The 18,556-nt window shown below is 49.9% G+C and overlaps 1 protein-coding gene and 1 long non-coding RNA gene across 3 annotated transcripts; one reads left to right on the forward strand and one right to left on the reverse strand.

Annotated features, from left to right (window-relative positions):
- Positions 1 to 5,214: 5,214 nt before the first annotated feature.
- Positions 5,215 to 10,163, reverse strand: EVX1 (even-skipped homeobox 1). Its single transcript, XM_001362359.4, has 3 exons — positions 9,452 to 10,163; positions 7,200 to 7,480; positions 5,215 to 6,380 (listed from the first exon to the last, which is right to left on the reverse strand). Exons 1-3 carry the CDS (start codon positions 9,864 to 9,866, stop codon positions 5,847 to 5,849), a joined length of 1,230 nt encoding a protein of 409 aa, XP_001362396.1. The 5' UTR covers positions 9,867 to 10,163; the 3' UTR covers positions 5,215 to 5,846.
- On the forward strand, positions 8,354 to 15,089 carry LOC103103457 (uncharacterized). 2 transcript variants are annotated; one of them, XR_008912516.1, is made up of 5 exons: positions 8,354 to 8,738; positions 10,155 to 11,032; positions 12,326 to 13,998; positions 14,411 to 14,540; positions 15,006 to 15,089. It is a non-coding gene; the product is annotated as an uncharacterized LOC103103457 (long non-coding RNA). The 2 variants fall into 2 exon arrangements; XR_008912517.1 differs by lacking the exon at positions 8,354 to 8,738 and having other exon boundaries at positions 10,209 to 10,295; positions 10,863 to 11,032.
- Positions 15,090 to 18,556: the final 3,467 nt, after the last annotated feature.

Here is an 18,556-nt window from a genome sequence, read left to right on the forward strand (position 1 = left end):
TGTCAACGCTTTCCTTGAAGTAATTGTCCCTGTTAACAGCGTCTACCTTTCAGCAGCCCCGGCTGCGCCATAAATAACCGGGATGAAGATGCGAGGATGTGACTTTCACAGGATTGGACAATTGATTCAATCTGTGACCTGCGATTGCGGATAATATCGGAAGGCTATTTAAACAGATGAAGGCCTAAATTGTCTTGCTTGTATGTGAATTAATTTCTCATTCATCATCATTACGGAGTGATTGGGCTATTCAGGCGCCCCAGCCTGCTGGAACGGAGCGGGATTTAAATGAGATTGTAACCGATTTAAATGCTTGCTGCCTTTAACGAGGCCAATCGAGCAGCTGCAATAAATACAAATATTTTTCTAAACAGCCTTGTTTTAAATAATTACTTAATGCTTTCGTGTTATTTCTAAGTGGCCAGATCTCTTGCTTTCCTTTCTCATCTCTCTCCCTCTCTTTTCTCCTTTCCCCCTCTCTCTAACTAACCCTTCTATCCTTCTATGAATATCTATGAAAAAACCGAGGGCCCAGAATACCAGGAATGATTCAGCCTGTAAAAGATTTTGATGATCTCCTCTCTTCTCCTCTCCCCTTTCCTCACTTCTCTTCTCTTTACTTCTCTTCTTCTCTTTTCTCCTTACATCTCCTCTTCTCCCTCCTTACTTCTCTCTTCTCTTCTCACTATTTCTCCTCCTCTCTTGTCTTCTCCTCTTCCCTTTTCTTTTCCTTTCTCCATTTGTCGTTTTCCCTGTCCTTCTCTCTCTCTCTCTCTGGCTTTCTCTCACATCCTTTCCCTCAATTCTGAAATCCCACTTCTTTGCTGAGAAAACTATTTAGGAAAGGAATTTGCCCTCTCTTTACTTTAACGAGGTTTGGGTCCTCCTTCCCCTTTCCCCCCATCTGCTGATGTAGGAGCTGGGACCATTCGTTAGCGTCTCTCTTGGCCTGTGATAATGTAGATTAAAGGTCCAGGTGATGGCTGATCCATTGGCAAAATGATCAGAGTCCCCATTTCAAAGGAGGAGGACAGGAAATAAGCTTCCTTTTCCTGGAGGGGTGGGGCACTTTGTGTACCAATTCCATCTTATTCGTGTTTTTTTTTTTAATCTTAAAAAAGAGATGCAGCTTCTTATATTCGTTTCAAGGACTGCTGTCATCTCAACACAACGAGTTATTCACAATGGATGTTTAAGCTCTCTCTTATAAACCTGCAATCCCCTTGAAGCCTGATTCTTTAACCATGCTGGGGGTGGGGTGGGGGAAAGACAGAGACAGTGAGTTCATTAGGAGGAATGGATTTGAGAACCATGAATTGTTTCCTTTCTTTGTTAGAAAGTGAGCTAATAGAGAGAGACAGAGCGTGTGTGAGAGTGAACTAGAGAATACCAGAGACCGTGGGAGCGAGACTGAGAAACAGAGACAGAGAAAAGACAGAAAGGAGGAGGAAGAGAGGAAAAGACAGAGAAGTAGAAAGAGAGGGGGAGAATCAGAAGAGGAGAGAAACAAGAGAAAAAAGACAGGAAATAGAAAGAGAGACAGAGAAAGAAGGGGAGGGAGACAGAGACAAAGACACAGACACACAGACAGAGAGCAAATTACTTCTAGAAGTAAATAATAGAAGGAAAAACAAACTCATTCACAAACATATTTGTATACATTTTTCCTACCCAAATCCACTAGCTACTGCTTGATTTTTTTTCCCCCTTTTAAGACTGAAAGGGTGGGTAGATGGATAGATGGGTAGGTGGGTAGGTAAATGATTGGGTGAAGTAGGTTCCCATAGATTTGAAGAACCCTCTCCCTAGGAGCTACATCCCCTTCAGACTGGCCACCCTGAGCAACAGTCCCCCATGATACCCACCCTTCTGAACCGACATATGGTGGAGGAGGTTGGTTTCCAGGGGCTTCTGGTGGGAGATAATGTAACCACCAGAGCGGGAGAATCGTTAGGGAACAAAAGATCACTCCAAACTCGCCAAAGCTCTGAGGGAGAATGGGTCTGGGGGCATACGCCTTTCTGCTCAGGTAGGGGTGCTGAGTGGGTGAAGGGGACACTTCAACTCTGTCTTCTTGGGCCCCGAGGGTTCCCAGGGAGTGGAGAGCCTTGGGGAGGGGGTGGGGTGGGTAAAGCAACTGATCGAAGCAGACTAAGCCTGTTGATGTGTGTATGGGGAGGGGAGGGGGCTCAGTCCTGACTGGGTGGCTTCTCGCTGAAGGCTAGAGACAAGATGTCAAGGAGACAAGCCAACTGCCAAAGAAAAACAAAAGGGGGGAGTCGCCCAAGGGGGACGGGCCAAGAGATTTGGCTAAAGAACCGGGAGATTTACTGCCCGAGCAGCGCTTGCCGGTACCAGTGCGTCCTTCCCTGGCCTTCCTCTCGGAGCTCGGCCTCTTTATGTAGTTGTTTAAAGTGAACATTATCCCAAACATATGCAATGCAATCAGCTCGGTCACACTTACAAGAACACGCTTTAATAAGGCAATCAATCAAAAGCCAACAGCTTGGCCGAGCCTGAGTGTAGGCAGGCGCTCCCTTAAGCTGGATGGAAGCCCGGGAGCAGCCCAGGCTGGAGCCCCCGGCCGGGGCAGCAGGTGTGGCCCACCAGACCCAAGGAAGGCACCTCTGTCAGGCTACTCTGCGCTTTCCGAAAGGCCCTGATCTTTGTGGGGAGGTGCTGGTGCTCTCCCGCCTCGGGAGAGCCAGTAGAGGGCTATGGGGAGATTTCGGGCTTCTGCTCCAATCTCCAGGGCTCCCCTAATACCTTGAAGCCCGTAGGGCTCCGGGAGAAGGAGTAAGAGCCTGACACTTGTGGAGAGTGCCCTATTAAGCAGCCCCCTGGTTCTGGCCAACTCGGGGGAAATACTAAAAGAGAAAGAAAAGGAAGGGGGCTGGGGGCGGGCCGGGGGAGCTGAACTCGCCCCAGCACAAAACCTCGATGCTTGGCAAAAGGAAAATTTCATTATGAAGTGATGAGTAATTCCCCCTGGCAAGATGTATTGTTATATCTTCCACTTCAATTTGGAGGAAGAGTGGCTCAATTACCCAGAAAATACAGTCAATTAAAGGCTGCTGATTGGACACGAGGACGGATCATCGATCTTGTACTTTCCAATATCGCTGCAGACACCTCATTTTCCCTCCCTATTAACTGAAAATACGCCTGGCATCACCGCAGCCCGCAGCCTATTTACCTGTCGCAAGCAATCTCGGGCCTCCGACCAAAGAAAACGAAGAAATGCGCCATCGGGGTTTTTTTGTTTTGTTTTTTTGTTGTTGTTTTTTTTTGCAGCCAGATCCTTGGAAGACAGTCCACCCTGACCGAGGAGAGCCACAGCTCTCCGGGGTGGGGATGGGGGATCCTTTGGGTGAAGGGCTTGGTGCGCGGAGGTGGGGAGAGAGAGAGGGAAAAGGAAGGGGAGGTGGGGCTGGCTTTAGTGGGTTTGCTTCGGACTTTTTCTCTGAAACAAAGGTGAAGCCAGCAATGGGGGTGGGGGAGTGGATGAGTGGATCCGGAGCTGCAGATCAGAGCTGATGCTGTCTCCCCTCTCTGGAGGGCCCCTCCTTTTCCCTCTCACTGGCCAAAGTTGAGCACCTGAAGCAAGCACTCAGGTACCTCATAGCTCAGCCAACACAAACTCCCCAATTGGATAATCCAAACCATACTCTGTATTGGGGAGACTGATCTCAGAGTTTTTCTCAAGCGAATCTCACTCTAAAGTGCTCTATCGAAGTTCCCTGAACCAATTTAAACTGTTCTGCTTGAGAATGGAACTCTAGACAGAAGCTGGTTCTAAATGGAATGCTGCAGGTGTTTTCCCCTCCCTCACTTCAACCCAAAGCACTTCAGGATTTCATCACTTCCCTACCCTGGACTCCTGAACTTTCCTTTTCCTCATTGAAGCTGTTTCAAGTACTCATATCAAGATATATAGACATATAAAACTTTCTATAGATGTACACATGTAACAGTTTGCAAAGTGCCTAGATGTGAACTTTCTTCCATTTGCTCCTATTTTCCAGCCAGTTAGTACATTGAAAGGGATGGAAGGAGGAAATAAACAGACAACACCCCACAAAAGCCCCTTTTTCTAATTTCTCTCAAAATAAAGTGCACTGTTTAAACAATGCCCCTCTCACCAGATGCATTTGTTGGAGATTGATAGGGAGAAGTTGAGAAAGATAAGGACCATTAACTGGTCTGGTGATCTTCCCACATATCCACTTGACCAGCTCAGCAAGGGGGAGCTTTGTTTTCCTCTACTTAGTAGGCCTATTGTATATTCTTTTGAATAGGAAATGAAACCAAATCTCTCTCTCTCCCATCCCCAAGAAAAAAAAGTTTTGGCACCTCCTCTTTTTTATAATAGAAGCCCCCACTCTAAGGTGCTCTCACATGGATCTTTGAGACCTTTTTATTGAAACATGGTAATGAATCTAAATCTTTGGGCTTCCAAGAAAAAAAATTGGGGCTGGGTTAGATAGCAACAAATTATTCTCTATTCCACCAAGACACAAGATGGTAAGGAAGGAAGTCTTACTTCCCCTGGGCTGCAAAACCCTCTGGAAGGGAAAAAAAAACTCCCCCAACCCCAGAGACAGTGAATTACATAGAGAACTTCTGAAAGACAAACACAAATGCAGGTGGTGAGTATAGGAATAGGTAAAATATAGGGGCTAGAGGACCATGAGAGCTTTAAAAGCCAAATGGATGAGGGACAGGCAAAGAACAAATAGAAGAAATTCTGCTCTAATTTGCACACTGTGATTGTCCATAGGAGTTCTGCTCTCCCCACCCCACTCCCCATCACCTAATCTCTTCCCTTGGCGGCTTGTTAACGGTTGGCTCATGGTCTCTGTTCAAAGCACATGCTGTTGTACACTAGGCATTTAAAAGCCCTCCTTACATATACAGCCTTGCTAATTTAGCCAGGGGGGGGGGCCACCCTTCAGCCTCTGGTGATCAGACACTTGTTTCAGGGTAAATAACACTCAGATTTCCTTGACACAAGGAAAGATACCCACTCCCCTTCCTTTGAAGACCTTTTTGTGAGACAAACAAGAGGAGGGGACAGAGACAGACAGAAATCAATTGAGAAACAAGTTGGGGTGGGGTGGAAAGAGAGTTCTAGGGAAGAAATTAGATCCTAGTCATTTGGAATACACTGTATTTCTGAGACACAAATAATGCAATAAAACCACCAAACATATATACAGGTTGGTAGGATCTTTATGGCAGCAAAACAATTTTTCCTTTCTCTATTTTTTAAAAAGAAATACTGGGTTGTGTAGCTATCCAGAATCTCCATTACTAGATTGGGAAAATCTGGCAAAGAGAGCTCTTTACCTGGTTTGTGTATAAACACACAATCTTTTGCTAAAAACAACAATATCCCCTTCCAGTGTTTCAGCTTTGTCAGGTAAGGACAGGAGAGTAAGGTTGCTTTGTACGTGCGTGTGTATGTGTGAGTGTTTTTCTGTATGTGCTTGTGTGAGTTTTAAAGTTTCATCATTTTTTTTCTTTTCAGGTAGCCTTGAAGACACACAAGGAAGATCCCCTCCCTGCCAGGCTCTGGCATCTTCTCCAAAGATGGATCGAAGTCTGTGCCTTCAATATAGCCAGTCAAATGGCTTCCTTTACCAACATTTCACTAGCAGATTTCCTTCGTGGTCCTGGAAATCCTTTTCAGGCTGTTATTTCTAGTCCTCCGTCTCCTTTTTTCCACAGATGTCCAAGGGAAGATAGAAGGGAATTAAATAAAGGTGGGTGATGGAAGGGTAGGTCCTAGAGCAAGGGGGACTGCCTTAAAAATGAGTATTCTGAAGAAACCTGAGATACACATTTTATCTTGTAAGGGGGACTTCCTCCCTCTGATCCAGGGACACTGAGGAGGTTTTGCTCAGCACGGAGGGCGTGAAGGTGATGAAAGAGTCTGTCCTGGTTGTGGAGGAGCAGGAAAAGTCTGAGCCAGAAGGTCTCTGTGCCAGTCCGTTGGACTGGCTGGTGTGGCAAGCCAGGCATGAACACGGACTGCCCCCTGATCCCCCAAGTCCATGCGTTGTTGGGGCTGGATAGAGAGAAGGATGTCTAAAAGCACAGAGTAGTTCAGGTCTAGGGTAAGGGTGGGACAGGACCCGGAAGGTATCCAGGGGTCTCAATGGGGTGCTGAAGGGGGCAGCAGCAGAGGCTGAGGTGGCTCCAAGGCCCATGTGTGAGTAGTAAGGAAGGGGCAGGTGAGAGGGGAATGGGTAGGGCAGGTTGCCTGTGGCCGCAGCATGGCTCATCATGTAAGTATAAAAAGCAGGATCAGCTGGATGAGGCCAAGTCATGGCTAAGCGTTGCCTCTTGTCCTTCATCCTGCGGTTCTGGAACCACACCTGGCACAGATGAAGGAAACAGAGGAGCCTCTGAATGCTCACCAGATCTCCCTGATCCTCCCATTTCTGCCCTGGCACATAGGCCTAACTGGCTTCTAGACCCATTTTTCTGTTCCAGAACAACTGCACCATGGGATTTTCCCCCTCTAAACTTAAAGGTAGGGACAAGTCTGGATGATTGGTGGACAGGAATGTGGGGAAAGTAAACTGGGAGCCCCGAAACTGTCCCTGAACACTTCCCCATAAAAAGAATATTTTCCAGAAGCTGAGGCTTTGAAGCCATTTGTTTGAAGTCCCTTGTCCTCCTTGGCCCTGTTTAATTCAAGGGCTTCCTCTATCTGGACTTTACTGAGAGAGAATCAAACCATGGCTCACTCATCTGCTGGGAGTTAATATTGGGGGGGGGGGGGAGGTTGAAGTGGAGCCTGGAAAGAAGGATTTTTGTTTCCAAAAAAATATTAACAATAACCATGGAGATTAGTTGTTAATGTTGGTGCAGTGGCCCAGGAAGTGAGTGTTGTCCAACGGAAGACCTAGTATTACCTGGGGGTGATAGAGGGAAGCTTAGCCTCCCCACCCTGGGCCTCCCTCCCTCCTGACCCAGGTCTCAGCCCCTGGGCCTCCTAGTCCTCAACTCTGACCTCAGAGCTCCCTACTTCTCCCCATGCCCTCCCTCACCCCATCAGTGGCTCCAGAAAGCTTTGGGATGCGGGGAGAGGGCAAAGGGGAAAGTTGCCTTCTCAGTGCTTTCTGCCAGGGAAGTTGGCCCAGTAGTTAGTTGTTAATGGAAAGTAAGTTGCTGGGGACCACGGTACCTACCTTGATGGTGGTCTCGGGCAGGTTTAAGGCGGCTGCCAGCTCACACCTCCGGGGCCGTGACACGTAGTTCTCCCGATAGAATTCCTTCTCCAGCCGGGCAATCTGCTCCCTCGTGAAGGCAGTGCGGTAGCGGCGCATCTGATCGCTCGCGCTGCAGGCCAGGGTGCCTTGGGAGCCACCGCCGCCCCCGCCGCCGCCGCCTCCCGGGCCTCCCCCGCCGCCGCTCTTGGGGGGCTCCCCTCCACTGCTGGGACTGCCAGCCAGAGCCTCGGAGCATGGCCCTGCACAAGGGAGCCCAAAGCAGACACACTGCCTACTCGGGACGGCTCAGCGGGCTGGGGGGTGGGGTGGGGTAGGGGGGAATAGGGGTAGGAGATGGGGTTGATGGGTGAAGGGACACAGAGAGGTTCCCCAAGCCATAGCCAGGGCTGCTGTCTCCACGTAAAGGAGTGATTCCTGCAGATAGCCACACACACACACACACACACACACACACACCACATCCCACCCGAGAAAGAAAGGGATGGCGAGGGGACAACGTGGAACAGACTCCTACTTGGTAGATGGGTTTCGGGGACCTCGGAGAGAGAATGAAGATGGGATCAACTTGTACTAGGCGCCTGGGCATTCACACGGCCAAGGACTAGTCCTGGGAGAGGCAGCTTGCTTACCACCCTCTCCACAGGATGGGATGAGAAATCGGGTTATCGTTACCCCTTGCACTAAGGCTTTCAGTCTGTCAGTGAGGAGTCGTGAAGGGAGACTGTGTGTGGGAGTTGCGCGCGCTTGTGTGTGGGAGGTGGGCTTTGGACAGGTACATGAGTACCACTTGTGTAAGGAGTCTGATCTGAAGAGGGATAGGATGAGAGTGTGGGGGTTTGAGAAGTAGGGGCAAGCGAGTTATGTCCGGGTACCTTTTCCGCATCTCTCTCCTCTCTCCCTTCCTCCCTCCCTCAGTTTCCCCACCCTCAAGCCGGCTCGCTGAAGCTCTGCACCAAAGGCCCTCAAACTCCGAAGCCTAAGCCGAGCGTAAAAAAGCCTGTGGCTAATGGGCTGGACCGAGAACCCGGGCCTCTCTCCTCTTCCGCCTGGGAGGCCGTCTCTTTTCTGGACTCCGTTCCTCGCCGCCGCCGAGCCTGTTTGCTGGAGTCCTCGGGACGCGAGAGGGATGAGGCTGGGTCCCGCACCAGCTTAGAGCGTGGTGACCGATCTCTCAACTTTGGACAGTGCAGAAGAAAAAGGGTGGGGTTTCCTTACCCGCAGCACCCCCGCCCCACCTCGGCGGCTCCTTGTTCTTTGGGTTGGGATTGGAAGAGAGATGGAGAAGAAGGGCTGGGGATGGGACCTTGAATGGGGGTGGTGTAAAAGGAGGGGGCAGTAGAGGCGGAGAAGCAGGGGGAGGGGGAGGGAGGAGGGGAAGGCCTGCTCCCGGCCTAAGCTTTTCAAATGTAACTGGTCTTCTTTGTGTCCGAGACCAAAGGCAATTAGCTCATTGGGACCATTTCCGAGCTGGCGCCACCGAGCCCTGGAAATGCCAAGGTAATTCGGCCCTCTAGTCGAGGTGCAAAAAGGCCGGGCGGCGGCTCCTCGGGCGGCCTACAGCTGGCTGCGTTTGAACCATTCTTTCGGAAACGTTTTTGCGCTCATCCCATGCTGGCGTACACAGTCCGCCTCCACACTTAGCGTGCCTGCCAACTACAAAGCTCTCGGCCCAGCCGCCACACCAAGCGCTGGAGGCCTTAGAAGACGGATCTTGGTGTGCCCCAACATTGCCACAGAGCACTGGGCTACTGAGGGGAGTGAAGGCCTCCTAGACTATCTCCCCGAGGCTTCAATGCGGCTGTCCAGCGCTAGGTCTAATAGATCCCGTTCCCCAGCCCAAGGCCTGGAACTTTCTCTCCTGTGAATCAATACCCCATACGGAGGTTGACTCCGAGCCTAATCCCTGAGAGGGGCGCGGAGCTGGGCAAATGAGTGGTGGGCTAGTAGGAAGGCTCGGGCTGGGGGGACCAGGTAACCAGCCAGGACCTCCCCACAGCTCTGCGGCTCCACCTGGAATTAGGCCAAAGAAATCCCTTCTCCCTCCCTCAACCCCTCCATCTTTTCCGGACACTTCGGAACCAAAGGCGAGGCTAGCTGCTCGAGAGAGCAGCGGAGGAGAGAGGGAAGTAGGGTCAGCGGGGCTCTGGGACGGGGAGTTAGGGAGGCAGGCTAACGGGGGAAAGCAGGCTGGGGCAAAGCTTGGTGTGTACCTTTCCTGTGCTGGTACTCGGCGCTCCCCGCGGCGCAGTCCGGGGTGCAGCTCACCTCGATTTCTTCATAGAAATCCGACTCGGTATCCGAGCTGCTCTGCTGCCCTTTGGCTGGGGGGGACTCCGAGGAGGGTGGTTGGGCCACCCCAGCCGGCCCTGCTGGGCGGCTCTCCGTCCCCGCCCCCGTCGCTGTCCGTGGCAGTCTTTCCACTTCATCCTCCTTGCCGCCTCCGCCTCTCTCCCGGGACGCCAAGGGGCCAGAGCGGGGGCTCAGGCAATTCCGGTGGATCATGTTTTCTGGGGGTTCGGGGCCAGGGCTCCCCACTGCTTCTGACAAATTAGCTCCCCTCTTGCCAACGAGCGTGCCAAGCTGCCCTCCCTCCAGAAACATCACCATGTCCTTCCTGCTCTCCATCCCGGAGCGCTTTCCAGAAAGAAAGAGGTGGGGGCTCCTACCCTCCAGCAAGCTCCCACCTGGCAGCTTCCCTGGCTCCAGTTGCCCGCAGCCCTTGGCCTCTGGTTTAGAGGAAGAGAAAGACCGAGAGGGAAAGAGAGGCCGGTGGGGCTGGGCCGCGCTGCCGGAGAAGAGCGGATTGGAGCGGAGCGCACAGAGCAGCAGGGAGACAGGGTCACCTTGCGATGCTCGCGCTCCGCTGGGCTGCGCTGGCTCTGGGAGGGATCACCATTGCCTTCTTCTTTCTAGCCTGTCATCCTTAATGGTGCCGGCGTCATTACGGGACCGCTGGTGACGCCACTCATTGATTGCAAGTGGATAAATAGAGACGTCTGCCACGCCGAAGATGAAAGGAGGCCCGAAGCTAATAGCTAGGCGGTGATGCGCCAGGTGTGGTGTGGACAAGCTCGAATGGGGAGGAGAGTGTGAGAACAGAGACGGGCGCGAGCAGTGGCCGAGAGGGGAAAGCAGGGGGATGGGGTGGAGGGGGGGATGCAAATGGGACACGGTCGAAAAGCAGCCTCTTCGGCCTTTCGGGAGGAAGGGGCGCCGAGGGAGCGGCGCTTCCCAATTGGGGGGCCGCCTTTTGATGTTTTTGTTTTGGTAAACCGAGACCTTGATCTAGCCTGGCTGAGTCGGGGGGTCCATAAGTGCATTTAGAAGTGTGAAGAGAGCCTCGCCAACCTCAGCTTTCGTTTGAATTCTTTAGCTTATTGCCACCAGCTTGCGAACCTCACCAGAGGCTTGAAAGAATCTATTTACAAGCTTCAAAAAAGAAGGAAAAAGAAACCTGAATTTTTCTAAGACGTGAAAAACGGCCTGGGTGGGGGGTAGGGAGTCAGTCTCTGTTGGGGGCTTTTTCTTCTAGGTCCTTCCCTGTTCCTCTGCCCATTCTCCAGGTTTGTCTGCTACAGTACTCTGAAGCACATTCTCCTTCTCTGCTTGACTTTCCTACAGGTCAACATGGAGGTTCTGTTTGGAGGGGTTGCCTGTGGGTTATCTTTCAAACCCGCGCTCAGAGGGCGGCCTGACAGTAATCACCGATTCCTTGCGTCTTCCTCTCCTAGATAGCCTGTGGTTCCAGACTACTTCGGCTCTGAGCACGGGCACTTCTTCCTGAAGTCCAGGTATCTCTGTCTGTCTGTCTGTCTCTGTCTGTCTGTCTCTGTCTCTCTCCCTCCCTCCCTCTCTGACTGTCTGTCTGTCTGTCTGTCTGTCTCTCCCCCCCCCCCCCGTGGGTGTGTGTAATTGATATTTGTTTCTTGAGCTTTTCCTGAGGACAGCGAACTTCTCTTGAAAAGACGGAAGAGTCAGTTTACTTCTGGGGATGGGGCTGGGGGGAGGGAGGAGAGGAGAGGGGGAAATCTGCTTCCCCCAGAGAACTGGCGATTGCCAGCGCTGTACAAGAAGTCACTTAATACTTGACACTAAATGAGGAAGGGGGAGCTACAAGCCCAGTCCTGCTGCCAAGGATGGGGGAGGGGGGAGGGAGGAGGGAGGAGGGAGCTGCCAGCAAATGGCAAAAGTCCTGCGGGCTTAGAGTTACCCTCACAGCTTTGTCTTTCACGTTTAGGCCTCCAACTACATTTTCCTTCGTCTTAGGGTCGGAATTCTCCCAGTGTACACCTGTATACGCACAAGTCCCCAGCTCAGCCGCCTCTCTTTGGGGAATCCCTGACCTCCGGGGATGGGGGGCGGGGACTATGGGCTGGACAGAACTCAGTTATGAAGAAACCAAAAACGCCCCCCCCCCAAGCGAATGAGCTCTAAAGCTCTTTAAATTTAAAAAAAAAAAAAAAAAGCGGAACTAGGCGGAGGGCTGGTGCATCCCGACCTGATATTTATTTGTGGGGAAGGAGGAAGTACCTTACAGCGGAGTTTCTTTGTAGCCGCAACTACTGCTATATAGGAGGCACTTTATAAATGCTCTCGATTTGGTAGTTTAATTGATCGAATACTCAAAAAACTAACCTGAGCTTTCTTAAACCTCCCTCCCAATGACTTCTGGGAACAGGAGATCAAAAGATTCCTTCACTTTTTCCTGGATAGGAAGTCCCGGGCATACAATTTGGAACACGGATTCTCTGTCGGGACTTTTGTCCCTGTGTCTGTTTGTCTGCCTCTCTCCCTCTCGGTCTCTGTCTGTCCCTCACTTTGTCTCTGTCTCTCTCGAGAGCTGCTCCTAGAAACGCCCTCCATTCCTGCTTTGCTGGGAGACCCAGACACGAATTCTTCCTCTGCCCACCGTTGGAAGCCTCTTTCTTCGTCCCGAGGAGAAAATGCGCAGTGGTGTGGGGTGGGATTTTTTTTTTTAGGAGATAGGAAAGTTGGGGATGGGAGAACTGGGGTTCCGCAAGGAAGGGAGGTTCAGGGAGAGACCTGGGCTCTTCCCTCAATCTATTTTTCGACTTCCTTCAAAGGAAAGAAGATCCCATTGGACCTTCCCGATTGGAATTGGCTGATTGAGTCTGATGGAGAGAGCCTGGAATCTGCTGCTCTGCTCGCTCGGGTTGGATGAGACTAGCCAAAGGCAGAACTCTAGGCCCACTGTAGAATCCAGAGAAAGTGGGGCTGAGGGGCGGGGTTGGTAGGAGGATCTAAACAGACTAGGCATTTGCTTGTAGAGAGAGTAGGCTGAGAATGCGGAATTCTGAAGCTACCTTCGTCCCCCTCTCCAAAGTCGGCACGAAGCCAGTCATGGCTTTTGTCTTTCTTTCCTTCCTTCTCAAACCCGAAGTCTTCCAGAACATCTGAATTCCCTAGGCTACCGGAAGCTACCCCAGCGAAGGGACTCGGCCTTTCTAAGCCAATCCTTCACTATTTTGATCACCGCCTTTCTCCCCCCATCCCACCTCCACAGTCTCCACCCCCAGTCACTTTCACTGGGCTTCCGATCCTTCCCGGTAGGGTCCGACTAGGAATAAATCTGTCTCTATCCAAGCCACTTGGGACCCGCTTCTTGGAAAACTCCACCTTCCCTCCACCATTCCCCTCCCTTAATACGATTGAGTGGGATTTCCCTCCCTTTGGCTATTTCTTCCTCTTCGGTATTTTCTGGAGGCCGAAGATGGGGGCGTGGTGATCTCAAAATCATAGCCCCCCCCCCCCGCTTAGGTTCTGTGCTTCCAGAGGTGCACAACACAGATGTGTCCCTCCATTAGGGGTTTTTCCCTTCCGTCCAGCAAACAAGATAACAGATGCAGAAAGCTTTGTAAATCTTAAAGGGCTCTGGGAATGGGAATGACAATTATTTTGGTATTATAACTATCCCTTGGAAATTGGAAGGAAAAGGGGTCCCCAAGGGATGGAAAGTCTTTGCAGACAGGTAGAGTGAGCCTAGGAAAACTGAGGTCAAGTTCCAGAACACTGCGACTCTTCCCCCAGGATGGAAGCTTCAACAACGACAACCCAATTATCTGTCCTCTCCAGTTCTCCGGAGTTTCTAATGGATTTCGTTTCTATTCCAATATGTTGGGATTTGCTCTACCGGGCTTGCTGACTGGGGTCGTTTGGACTGCAACCGAATTGGGGAAAGGGGGAGTGCAGCGTGAGAATACCATTGCATTGAGTTGAATCGAGTGTTGGATTCTTTTCCTAAAATTTTGTTTCCCAAAGTAGACCTTAAGGAGCTGAAGATATACCGACAAGAGAAAAAAATGTAAAGAAAGAGAAGGGGGGAAAGGGAGGAAGAAAGGAAGGAAAGAAGGAAGGAAGGAAGAAGGGAAGGAGAAAAGAATTAGGATTAACGGAAGGAAAGAAGAGAGGACAAAGGGAGAAAGAGAAAGAAAAAAAGGCAAAAAGGAGAAAAGAGATAAGAGGAAAGACCTTCCCCTTCCACCTCCTTCTTAGGGTTTGGAGCAGGGACGCCTACTGATGCCTGGCTGGCATCACTGTTACTGTTTCATTACAATTCTTTTAGCGACATTGGTGAAATCTGGAAGGAAGTCCAGAGAAGTCCAATCTCCCCGCTCGCTGTCTGGGCCCAGCTAGCCCAAGAAGGAGTCAGAGAAAACCATAGGCAACCAGGCTTTCGAGGAAAGCATCTGGAAGGGTCACGGGGAGCCCAAGAAGGGAAAATGAGCAGCCAGGTTGGGTAAGAAGCCCCTCTCAGGTCATTCTTGACTCTCGGGAGGGGAGGGCTGACTATCTCTGAAGATCCTGAGAGCCTGAGCTCTCGTATTTCAATTCTCTGTAGTTCAAAAGCTTCCGGACCTGTTTCCTGCAGTTAAGAGCATAGGGGCGGGGCGGCGGGGCGGCCTGGGAAGGATATTACCCTGGGGCGGCCGAGGTGGGAAGATAAGATGTATTTGTTATTTAAAATGGAACCCGGAGTCCCTCCAGGTCACCCTTCCCCCCGACCTAGCATCCAGGAATTTCCGATCTCTACTAGCATCTGGTCCAGTCTTTTCATTCCTTGCTGCTGAAGAGGTGGAGGAATGAGAGCTGAGCATCTGGGTTCTCTTCTTTTAAAAAAATGTTTTAAGTCTTTTCCTTTTGTTTTTAAGGTACAGCCATTTCTGAAAAATTTCTCCTCCGGCGTTTAACTAAGAACGGCTGTAACAGATTTACCATTATAAACGCCTGACAAAGTATTCGATAATCTGCCCGAGCAGTCCCCCACCTCGCTAGCGAGAGGTAGGAAGTATGTTTCAAGGATTTGTCGGGGACTATCGTAAATTGTTGATTGTTGGAAAGGAGGGGGTAAAAATGGTTTATACTTTCGTCTTTACAGCAGTCGTTTCCTGCCTACCTCCAGTTCGAACTCTCCCTTTGGACAAAAAACAATAACAAGCAAAATATACAAACAATACAGAGACCTCTCCCCATCTGATAATGTATATACTATTCCGGTCTAGCAGTTCCCCACCTCTTCCACGAAGGAGGAAGTACGGGCCATTGGGTCTTCCCAGAAACATCCTTGGTTTCCCCCCTCTCGTTATCAGAATTCCATTTTCTCCCAGCAGCAATCACCTCGGGCTTTTCAGGCGTACCGAGAACGCGCATTTTTGCCGGCAGTTCTTCGAGAGCATTGCTGTGGCCCCAGTCCATATTGTATTACCATCTCCTTTTTCTTTGGTTTGTTTGCTTTTCCCTTTTCAGGCTCGCCGGCCTTCGAAGCCCACTTGGCGAGCCCCTGTTCCGTAGACTGACCGCGCACATTTCGGGGACAGAGGACCTCAAAGGCAGGTATCTGGATCCCCGCGGCGGGGGAAGTTCGTTTCAATATGTCGGCGCTTCTTCGTAAAATGGAAGGACAAAAGAAGAGTCCCTGAAAGCCTCCCCTGAATAAATGGCCACCTGTCCTTCCGTGGCTCATTAATTGGCGAAGCCTGTCTGCGGCTTTGGCTTTTGGAGTGGGGAGGCTTTGGGCTGCCATTCAGGGGCCCTCGCCTTTGAAATTTAGGCCTAGATAAATTGCCTTTTCGGGGGTACCGAGGTTGGCTGGGGACTGGGGAGGGGATCGAAAGGGGCCGATTGTGTTTTATTCATCGGAGAGGAGAATCAAAGAGAGAAAGGCTGGGGAGAGGAAAGTTGTCTGCCTCCAGGAAGTTCCAGCTAGAAATAAGGGCTGAAATCCCTGACCGAACAGGGTTTAGAGATCGAGAACTAGAACCTTAGAGATTATCTAGTCTAACGCCTTTCATTTTGCCCATGAACAATGTGAGACCCCAAGGTCACAGAGTGGAACGTTCCAAGGTGATATAGGGAGCCTTAGAACCACCCCCTTTCTGTTTCAACCCAGGCCGGGAGAGCAGAGCTTGGACTTGTCCAAGGTCCCAACAGAAAGTGGAAAAATCAGGATTGGAACCTAGGTCCTCTGACCTCGAATCCTGGACGTTTTCCTCCGAGTCCAGCCGAATCCTTCACTAAGGATGTAGTCTAAGCTTTTAGGACTTTGTCCACTCTGAAGTGGACAGGATGTTCCACAGAAGACACTGGAAGACTGTAATCTTTACTACTCAGCTCTTGTTTTTATTTAGGGACTGCTATGAGCCTCCTCCCTCCCAGAAAAAGAAGAGACGAATCCTGTTCAGCGTCACCCCAGAATCACCATCTAACCTACCACGGGTGAACTCGATCACAGGAAGAGGAATAGCAGAATTAGTTTGAGCCTTCTCACTTGATCAGGTTCTTTAGAACTCAGAACTCGAGGCTCAGGACCGTCTCTGGTCACGGCAACCTCTAACGAGGAACAGTAGAGGAAGCATCAACTATGGACAGCTTCGCTGAGGTGGGCTAGCCTCCTTCACCGCAGAGAAGTACTTCCATCCCCCAAGAGCCTGAGAATGGAGAGCTCTGAGTTCCCCTCCCCTCAAAACTTTCAACTTCTGCACAGAGCTGCCCCTTTCACCTGCACCCTGAACTTTTGCAAACCCTCTTTCTCTTGCCAGAGGTCTTGACCCATTCTAGAGACAAAAGAGAAAGACCTAGAGAGAAGGAACAGGGTCCCTTACAGAAACAAAAATCCAGTGATTTTAGTCCCAGTAAGCTAGAAATCCGGGGAAACTGAGTTAAATCTTCACCTTGTCTCCTTACTCCTTGTCTTCTCTCTGTCTCATTTTTATCTGTTGTTTGCATTGGTTGGTACCGTGATTTTGCACGAGTATACAGATCTTTGCTCCAAATCTACGATTTTCAGGACCAATATAGATTAGCCTGAGGGAAACCACAAAGGAAGATGTGGCAAGCCCTGTCCTCCAGGGGCCCATGTGGCAAAAGAAATGGAGATAAGGGAGTGTGGTCCCTCGTTCTGGATCAGAGGGTCACCCAAAACAGCTTGGCGTTCTTCTTCCTAATCTCCTAGACCCTCCAACTCCTGGAGACTAAAGAGAAAACTGGTCTTTCTGTGGCCTCTTGCAAAGATGTGTGGATGTTTCTTGAGCTCCAGACACCATTAGGACACAGCAGGTTGTAGTGGTAAGAGCACCGGATATGGAGACCGTTCAAATTGTTGTTGCTACTTTCTACTTGTGTGGCCTTGGCTAAGTCACTTAAATCCTCTGCTTCTCACTTTTTTTATTTGTAAAAAGGGAACAGTGGGTCTAAACTTATTCCTAAAATATTTTTCTGGAAGTCTTGGAATTATCCTTGATATTTCAACATCGAGCATTCTCTCTTAGGTTCCCACTCAGTCCTTCCCAGAATTAGCAAAGAACCAACCTGGGCTAAGGAAAGGCACTTTATTTGTTTGTTTGTTTTTCTCTTCCCTTATATGCCTCCATTAGGCTGGTCAAATAGCTCCCCAAAACCAGCACCCATGTTCTGTATTATTTCCTGTATCTACATCTGCTAATAAGACTAGGAGTCCTGGGAGTCTTCAAATCTGGAGTTAAGTGACTCCCTCCTGATACATAATAATAATAACTCATCATTTATTTTTATGTGTAAAAATTGATCATAGCTTCCTCTTATTTGTCTGCTTTCCTCCTTCTCAAACAACACATAATTCAGGAGAATCCATTAGCTAACCACCTTTCTTTTGTCTCTAGGTACAAAGCCAAGATAAGCCAAATGCACAGTAGCTTAGGACAAAAGGAGGGATGTTTTCAAATTTTGCTCTCCAGAAAAGCTTCATATTTGAACTCCAAAAGTTTCCCTCTCCATGCCATGCACCATGCAGTATGTTAGAGAAAGGCCAAGTGATTGGTAGACAGACATAGATACATGAGGCTCCATTTCCCCACTTTGGAATAAAGGAAAAGGAAAGCACGATGTCCAGTTCTTGCCTGGGGCACATAAACTCCTGGTCCCAAGTCTAGATGAGACGTTTCTTAATGTCATTTTAAAATATCTGTTTTATTTATTTATTTTGTTCCAATTTGGGTTCCAAGTTGTCTCCCTTCCTGTGCCCCAACCCCTGTAGCAGAAGATCTAGATATACACATGGAACCATGCAGTACACATTTCCATATATCAGTTCCTTTTCGGAGGGGAAGCATTTTCCTTCATAAGTCCTTCACAGTTGACTTAAATATTCATATTACTTGGAATAGCTTCGTCATTCTGTGACCCTCAAACAATATTGCTGTTACTGCATACAACGTTTTATTTGATCTGTTGGCTTCACTCCGCATAGGGGACCTTTCTTTAAGGAATTCTTTCACTAAAGAACTTTTTTCCTCATTCCTCAGTACCTGCCGAGCTCTGAGGTCGCTGGAGATGGGAAAAGGGAGCAAACAGCTGCTGCCAGATCAACTCTTAGCCCTGCTCAGGACTCGTTCAGACCGGTTCTCTTAGGGCAGGAGTCAGAGCAGGAATCACAACAATTAGCTTAGAAAGTGAGATCAGGAAGCTGAGAAGGACAAGTGTCCAGCTGCCTGAGTCACACGTTCTGAGCCTTTTGAGGAACCGCCTTTATTCTAACGAGTTTGATGCCCAGCGTCCACAGCTGGAAAGTATAATTGCCCAGAAGGGAAGGAAGAAGCAGGGCAAGGGAAAAACCATACCTTTTCCCCAAGTCTCAGGGTGGAAGATGTGAATTACAGGCAGCGTGTGACTTCCCAACTTCCAACATACAGGAGTAGTGGTGGAGATGTATTGTAGAAAATTTGTGTCCGAGGCATTCTGGGAAAAGACAAAAAGGTACAGCGGAGAGTGAGCAAGCCTCTGAATTGGGAACACTTGGGTTCAAGAGAGGCACCTGATAGGTA

Source organism: Monodelphis domestica, chromosome 5 (assembly GCF_027887165.1).
Source record: "Monodelphis domestica isolate mMonDom1 chromosome 5, mMonDom1.pri, whole genome shotgun sequence".
Classification (NCBI taxonomy): domain Eukaryota; kingdom Metazoa; phylum Chordata; class Mammalia; order Didelphimorphia; family Didelphidae; genus Monodelphis; species Monodelphis domestica.